Source organism: Mobula birostris, chromosome 4 (assembly GCF_030028105.1).
Source record: "Mobula birostris isolate sMobBir1 chromosome 4, sMobBir1.hap1, whole genome shotgun sequence".
Classification (NCBI taxonomy): domain Eukaryota; kingdom Metazoa; phylum Chordata; class Chondrichthyes; order Myliobatiformes; family Myliobatidae; genus Mobula; species Mobula birostris.
Genome location: NC_092373.1, coordinates 94,681,704 through 94,689,378, shown reverse-complemented (window position 1 = coordinate 94,689,378; position 7,675 = coordinate 94,681,704). Strand labels below are relative to the sequence as shown.

The 7,675-nt window shown below is 43.8% G+C and overlaps 1 protein-coding gene across 3 annotated transcripts in view; it reads right to left on the bottom strand.

Moving 5' to 3' along the window:
• Nucleotides 1–3,410: 3,410 nt before the first annotated feature.
• The window catches only part of pigx (phosphatidylinositol glycan anchor biosynthesis, class X), a 21,007-nt gene continuing 16,742 nt past the window's right edge, over nucleotides 3,411–7,675 (bottom strand). For all 3 annotated transcript variants that reach the window (XM_072255805.1, XM_072255804.1, XM_072255803.1), the window contains exon 6: nucleotides 3,411–7,414. In XM_072255805.1, coding sequence (XP_072111906.1) covers nucleotides 7,271–7,414 — 144 coding nt within the window. In that variant the 3' untranslated portion in view covers nucleotides 3,411–7,270. The remainder of the gene's footprint in view (nucleotides 7,415–7,675) is intronic.

Sequence of the window (7,675 nt, the reverse complement as noted above, 5' to 3'; positions counted from 1 at the left end):
CAGTCAACCTGCATGTTAAAATCTCACATGACTATCATAACATTATTCTTTTGACATGCCTTTTCTGTTTCCTGTTGCTATCTGTAGTCTTCATTCCAGCCACAGTTGGGTGGCCTGTATAACTGCCATCAAATCCTTTTACCCTTGCAGTTTCTTTACTCAACCCACAAGATTCAACACCTTCTAATCCTATGTCACACCTTTCTACTAATTTGATGCCGTTCTTTACCAGCAGAGCCACACTTCCTCTCCCTACCTCCCTATCCCTCCGATACAACGTGTAACCTTGGACATTCAGCTCCCAACTACAACCATCCTTAGCCATGATTTAGTGATGGCCACAACATCATACCTGGCAATCTGTAATAGTGAAACAAGATCATCCACCTTATTTCTTATACTCCGCACACTTTGCCATTCTGTAATTAAGGGAGATACAAATTCACTCACTTCTCATTAGTCACTGGATATTTAAACACACAAATCCCCCAAAACAATAACTTCTAGAATTGCTCCCCAAATGCCTATTTCCCCTTTGAAATGTAGGCATCTCACATCTGGAATAAAGATGCTCAAATTTCTACCTCTTTAACTCAGTTTTCACATGGCCAGTGTGAAATGTGTGTTTATCCCTAAAGCCAATTGCATGGAAACAGATAAGTAAAAGGCTAAAAACACAGACAAAACAAAGAAAAATCCAGGCTTGTACTTCCCTTCCTTAAGGACCTTTGCATATAACCACAAAATTTAGAACAGGGAATTGCCACAGGGAAAAAATAAACACACTTTCCAAAGGACAAAAGAAGAGAAAAAAAACTGGCGGGGCCTGACACGTTAACACAGCCTCTTAAAGGCAAAACCCTCACTCAAAAACACTCGAACAAACTGATGTGTGGCCACACCTCACTCAGAACATTCACACTTGATTTATAGGAAAGAGGGATGAAGACTGAATGATCCACTCCCTATGGGGGTGAGGCACAAAGGCCATACCACCCCACACCTGCTACCACTGAAGATCCACCAGCGACTTTTGCAGCGCCTCTAGCGAGAGATTTATAGAATCCTGAATGGAATGTGAGGAATCGGGCGGAGGACAAAAGAGGCTCTTTTTGGGAGAGGGATTGAAGAATGGCCCTTTCCCCTTGACCTCTCTCCTTGTGGCAGTACTGCCCCCACATTGCTTAGAGGGTGGGAATGGGGACCCCATTTACTTGCTCATTTGGGACCCCAGCTTTGAGCAACACCAGAAGCATTTCCTTACAGGTCATGCGGGATCCCCCACTCCCCATCTGCTTTTCCAACTTCCGTACCTGGCTATACACACCTTCTTCTACACACTCCAACCCTGCAGCAACTGAGTGGCCGCACTAACAGGACTGCCGGTCCTATTAACAACAGTGCTACTCCGCTCAAGTGGGGAGCTGCAGACATAACCAAATGCCCTATCATGGCAGAGGTTAGTTCACCACCCTCTGCCGGGCTATCACTATCGCTGTATAATTCAGTAATAATAGCCCATTGGCAAAGGGCTCTAGTGCCTCCCTCTACTGTGTTCCATTCCACTCGGGGCTTTAAATCCCATTCAGACAGAAGGGTATCTGAACCTCACCACTGCTGTCACTGTATCCCATAATGATGCATTGTGTTTAGGCGAAGTGAGCAGCATCCCCATTGATCGTGTGCTGGGATGATAGGCTCCCTAAAACATCAATCTCTCTATTAGATAGGCTCACTCCAGTAACCACCTCATCCCATGCCTCAACAATCATGTGGCCAGAGACTCTCCAGGCTTCTGTCTGTACCTATCCTCTAATCTTGCCAATTTAGCAGAGAACTTCCTGATTTCTGTTGTTTCAAATGGGGCCTATTGTACCACTCCCCACACATTTCCAATCCTCCTCCTGGGAGGAAGAGGCCATGGGCCGATGCCCCCCACCCCCATGGTGGGTATGGGGCTGCTTGATCACTGGCCTGGTCTGCACTGTTTCGGGTACGCAGGAGAGAAAACGATCATTTTGAGGGATAATCCTAGGAGTCCACTCTATCCTCTATTCCCCATCCAGCCAGACATCCCCATCTCCCATCCGCACCAGTGGAATCATCGTCCTACAACATCAAGGCTTGGGCCTTAACAGGATCCAGTTGCCAATTAGCCCACCAGGCAGCCTCCAATTGCTGTATCTTCATTAACCAACAGGCTATCTCTGTATTTTTCTCTTCTAGCTCTGCCCCCGCCCCCACCCCCACCCCTGAGTCTGGGACAACCGCAAAGCTTCCCCCCGGTGGAACAGGGCTGATTTAGCACCTCCACTTCTTAAGGTCCACGATTGTCTTGTGCTGGTACCATGATGGCTGCCAACAGTCAGAAAATATCCCTCCAGCTAAATATGATGGCAGAATATAGTATTAATAGTAAGATTCTTGGCAGTGTGGAGGATCAGAGGGATCCATAGGACACTCAAAGCTGTTGCACAGGTTGACTCTGTGGTTAAGAAGGCATACAGTGCATTGGCCTTCATCAATTGTGGGATTGAGTTTAAGAGCCGAGAGGTAATGTTACAGCTATATAGGACCCTGGTCAGACCCCACTTGGAGTGCTGTGCTCAGTTCTGGTCACCTCACTACAGAAGGGATGTGGAAACCATAGAAAGGGTGCAGAAGAGATTTACAAGGATGTTGCCTGGATTGGGGAGCATGCTTTATGAGAATGGGTTGAATGAACTCGGTCTTTTCTCCTTGGATTGACAGAGATTGAGAGGTGACCTGACAGAGGTGTATAAGATGATGAGAGGCATTGATCATGTGGATGGTCAGAGGCTTTTTCCCCAGGGCTGAGATGGCTGGCACGAGAGGGCACAGTTTTAAGGTGCTTGGAAGAAGGTACAGAGGAGATGTCAGGGTTAAGTTTTTTATGCAGAGAGTGGTGGGTGTGTGGAATGGGCTAGCAATGATGGTGGCAGAGGCGGGTACGACAGGGTCTTTTAAGAGACTCCTGGATAGGTACATGGAGCTTCGAAATATAGAGGGCTATGGGTAACCCTGGGTCATTTCTAAGGTAAGGACATGTTCAGCACAGCTTCGTGTGCCGAAGGTTCTGTTTTGTGTTTCTATGTTACCCTTTCTCCTTGGAAATCACAATGTGTTATGTGTGCACACCCCAGGGAATCTCACTGGTCTGACCAATCTACAAGCATCCTGTAACCCATCAGTAGGTTGGTGAGACTCCCAAATCCTGCACTCTTGTTGGTCCACTCGGGACTTGGCATTGCTCATACAGGGGGGCCTCTCTCTTACATAACCTTCTAAAGATATTCATCTTCTCAAGTGGACAAACCCTGCTTGCAGTGCCAAATGTAACATGGAATCAGGTTCACAGGTTTAGTGAGTGAGACAGAAGACAATGACTGTGAAAAAGCATTTAAATCATTTATTTACAAACAGCAAAAGATTCGACCAAACACCCATGCTCCTCTCAGTTACAGAGATCCATTAAACAGATATTTAGCTAAGAGGTGCATGTGGGCTCCCCTAAGTCTAAAGCATGCTTTCCCAGTAGTTCTACAGCACTGGTCTCGACCTCAGTGTGAAGTGCACTGCAGGAACCAAAGGAAAGAGACCAAGCCCAAAGCAGGACCCCAGTGCCGTGGCGCTCAAACCAACCAATGGGAAAGAGTGACCACAACTTTTAAACGGGCCAGTTAATGACCAACACGGTGGAAGCAGCTTTTGACCAGCCAATCTCCACATGACATTGACTCACTTAGAATATCATCCAATAGCTTATATACAGGTAAATTATAAGAAGGTATGCTCAGGGATGTTTTATGTTTGAGTCAGTGGACAGGACTGTATTCAGGGATTCATTTTTGAGTCTTTGAGTCTAAGTGAATGTGCCACATTTGTCACTGACTTCATTAAAACCTGTGTGGATGAGGGTGTGCCTACACGTACATACGTGATTCAAAAGCCATGGATGAACCAGGAGATTCATAGCTGCTGAGGACTAGATCTATGACATTCAAGTCTGGTGATCCAGGACTATACAAGAAGGCCAGGTACAACTTATGGTGGGCTATCTCAAGACCAAAGGAACTATTCTGATTGAAGTTAGAGGCTGATTTGGATCCATGTTAAAGGTGGCAGTGGTTTGAGTCCATTAGTCTCAACAAAGCAAAACCTAACATCATGAATGGTAGTGATGCTTCACTCCCAGAACAGCTCAATACCTTTTCTGCACATTTTGAAAGGGAGAATAAAGCTACAGCTATAAGGATACCTGCAGCATTTGATCTCTGTTTCGGAGGTCAATGTCAGAACATCTTTCACGAGGATGAACGTTTGCAAGGTGACAGGCCCTGATGGTGTATCTGGTAGGGCTTTGAAAACCTGTGCCATTCAACCAGTGGATGTGTTCAAAGACATTTCCAATCTCTCATTGCTACAGTCAGAAGTTCCCACCTGATTCAAAAGGGCAACAATCATACCAGTGCCCAAGAAGAGCAGGGTGAGCTGCCACCTAGAAGCTCTCACATCTATGGTTATGAAGTACTTTGAGAGTTGGTCATGGCTAGAATCAACTACTGTCTAAGCAAGGATCTGAACCCACTGCTATTTGCCTTTCGTCATAATAGGTCTACAGTGGATGCAGTATCATTGGTTCTTCACAGGCCTTGGATCACCTGGACAGTACTAATTCATATCAGGCTGCTGTTTATTGACTACAGCTCAGTGTTTAACACAATCACTCCTACAGTTCTGATCAAAAAGCTCCAAAACCTGGACCTCTGTACTTCCCTTTGCAACTGGATCCTCAACTTCCTCACCAGAAGACCACAGCCTGTGCCAATTGGAAATAATATCTCCACCTCACTGGGAATTAACACTGGCACACCTCAGGGATGTGTGCTTAGCCCACTGCTCTATTCTCTCTACACTTACGACTGTGTGACTAGGCACAGCTCAAATGCCATCTATTGTCGGCAGAATTTCAGATGATGTTGAGAAGGCATACAGGAGTGAGATAGTTCAGCTAGTTGAGTGGTGTCACAGCACCAACCTTGCACTCAATGCCAATAAGACCAAAGAATTGCTTGTGGACTTCAGAAAGGGTAAGGTGAAGAAAACACACACCAGTCCTCATAGAGGGATCAGAAGTGGAAACAGGAAGCAATTTTAAGCTCCTGGGTGTCAACGTTTCTGAGGATCTATCCTGGGCCCAACATATCAGTGCAGTTACAGAGATGGCATGCCAGCAGCTATATTTCATGAGTTTGAGGAGATTTGGTATGTCACCAGACTCTCTACAGATGTACCGTGGAGAGCATTCTGACTGGCTGCATCACCCTCTGGTACGGGGTGGGGCATTGCACAGGTTCAAAATAAAATATGAACATTTTACATGCAGTCAGCTCCATCATGGGCAAAAACCTCTCCAGCATCCAGAATATTTTCAAGATGCGATGCCCCAAAAAAGCAGCATCCATCATTAAGGACCCTCATCACCCAGGACATATCCTTTTCTCATTGCTTCCATCAGGAAAGAAGTACAGGAGCCTGAAGGCACACACTCAGTGATTCAGGAACAGCTTCTTCCCCTCTGCTATCAGATTTTTGAATGGACATTGAACCCATGAACACTATCTCACTACTTTTTTTGCATTACTTATTTAAATTAACTTACATATATATTTTTTCACTGTTTTTATTATATATTGCAATGTACTGCTGCTGCATAACGACACGTCGGTGATTCTGACATATGTCATGAAATGCACAATGCACTGTGTTGACAGCTATTAAATGTCATCCTGACTTTCAAAGTGTAACCTCCCCCCATCTCACTGAATGATACCAGAATGGCTTACTGAGGAAAATTAGAGAAATTTTAAGGACTCCACAAGTATTGGAGATAAAACTCCACCTGTACAATATGTGCAAAGTTTATAAGAATATTTCCAGGCTAACTCGCTTCTTGTATTCAGACACCCACCGCTTTCCCACAAAATGTGGTGCCAAAGTTGTGGGAGTTTGTGGTTAACATAGATAGATAATTTCATTTTTCACCACACAAGAGCAAGGGTATTTTGAAAAAGCATGAGAAAAATACAAGAATACTCAGTCCAAGATAAAAGTGGAAGTAGATTCAGCCATAATATTCAAAAGCATTGTATAAATACTCAAAACGAAAGCTCAGTTTACAGTGCTGAGAGCAGTGCTGGAATTTTGCCACAGTGTGTTTGGGCCTACTGGTCATGATATTTTTGCCCCAAATCATGGGAAAATTGAGAAAGGGAGAATGAAGACACAAGAACTAGTAGAAAAACAACACTGTAAGCACGATTGCATAAAGAGAACTAATGTAATGTTATACATACAATCCAATGATGCTACATGCCCATTGTGAAGTCTTATTCAGTAGAAGCAACAGTCAATAATCAAAACTACAGTGTTATATTGTCAGAAGGCCTTGCAAAGTTAAGCAGCCAGGTGTAGCATATGTGATTTGTAAATGTTAAATGAATGTCTGTCAGGTTGGATGACCCTAGCTCTTTATGATCTTATAGCACGTGGGGCATGTTAATTTCCGGAGGATGTCTGTTAGTGAATAAACACTAAGAATGTCTGTTAATAGAATGTCTTTCTTCAGGTTTATTGCTTATACGTAAACATTAAAGTGCTTTGTAAACTCAAGTAATGTTTTCTGTTACTAGATAATGAGGAGTAACCATTAAAATGACTAACTGATTTATGAGGTTATGCTTAATGCTGTGTCAAAGTGCTCGTCTCGTGGCTGCTCTCCACTTGTGGATATATTGTATTGGGCTGTACTCTGAATTTCTTTGAACTTTCACTGGGACTGGGACCGGGATCGTGTCGCTGCCTGGGACCAAGGGGTGGTTTCATCAATCAGAACTCGACAGCAACAACAATCAAGTGGTGACCAAGAACCGTGAGCCCAGAGACCTTTGCTAGGCAGTATTTTGTGTGGTTTATTTGTGCTTTTTGTTTTATGGTAATAAATTAGTCTTAAGTTACTTAGTTCTGCTTGTATGCTTATTACATCTCCTGGAAACTCAAATAGTTGGGTCTGATTAATCCAGCCCATAACACCAGGCTAGTTCAAATTATTAAAGAATGTGATTTCAAAAAAGCCATGAAGACTTCTGAAATCTTCAAAATCATGACATCCATGGCCAAATCCATCGTAGTAATCCATTCCAAAAAGATTGGCAACTTCACCTTTTAACAATTTCCCATTGTTTTTAAGTTAGGATTCAAACTGGCCATATACCCATACAACTCTGAAAAGTAGACTGCAGCACAGAATGGTAGACAGCAATGTTGCAGCTGTCACAACCAATGTATGCTTCTTCTGCCCAACAGGAACCTCGAGTGTTAAGATTTCTACAACCTGCAGAGACAGAATCAAAGAAACAGTCACCTCAACAAAGAAGCAATTTTACAGCTTGCTAACAGGCAGCAATCACATCATTCTACTGCATCTCCATTCTCACAAATCTCAAGCATCACTATTTTCCTGTGGTGCCAGCACTTATGAATATCTGCGTGTTTCAGAAGCAACAGCAAACTACGTACATAAAAACATTTATTGTACAAAACTAAATCTCCAAATTAGAATTCCCCAATAAGGAGCATTTTTTATGGGAGCAGA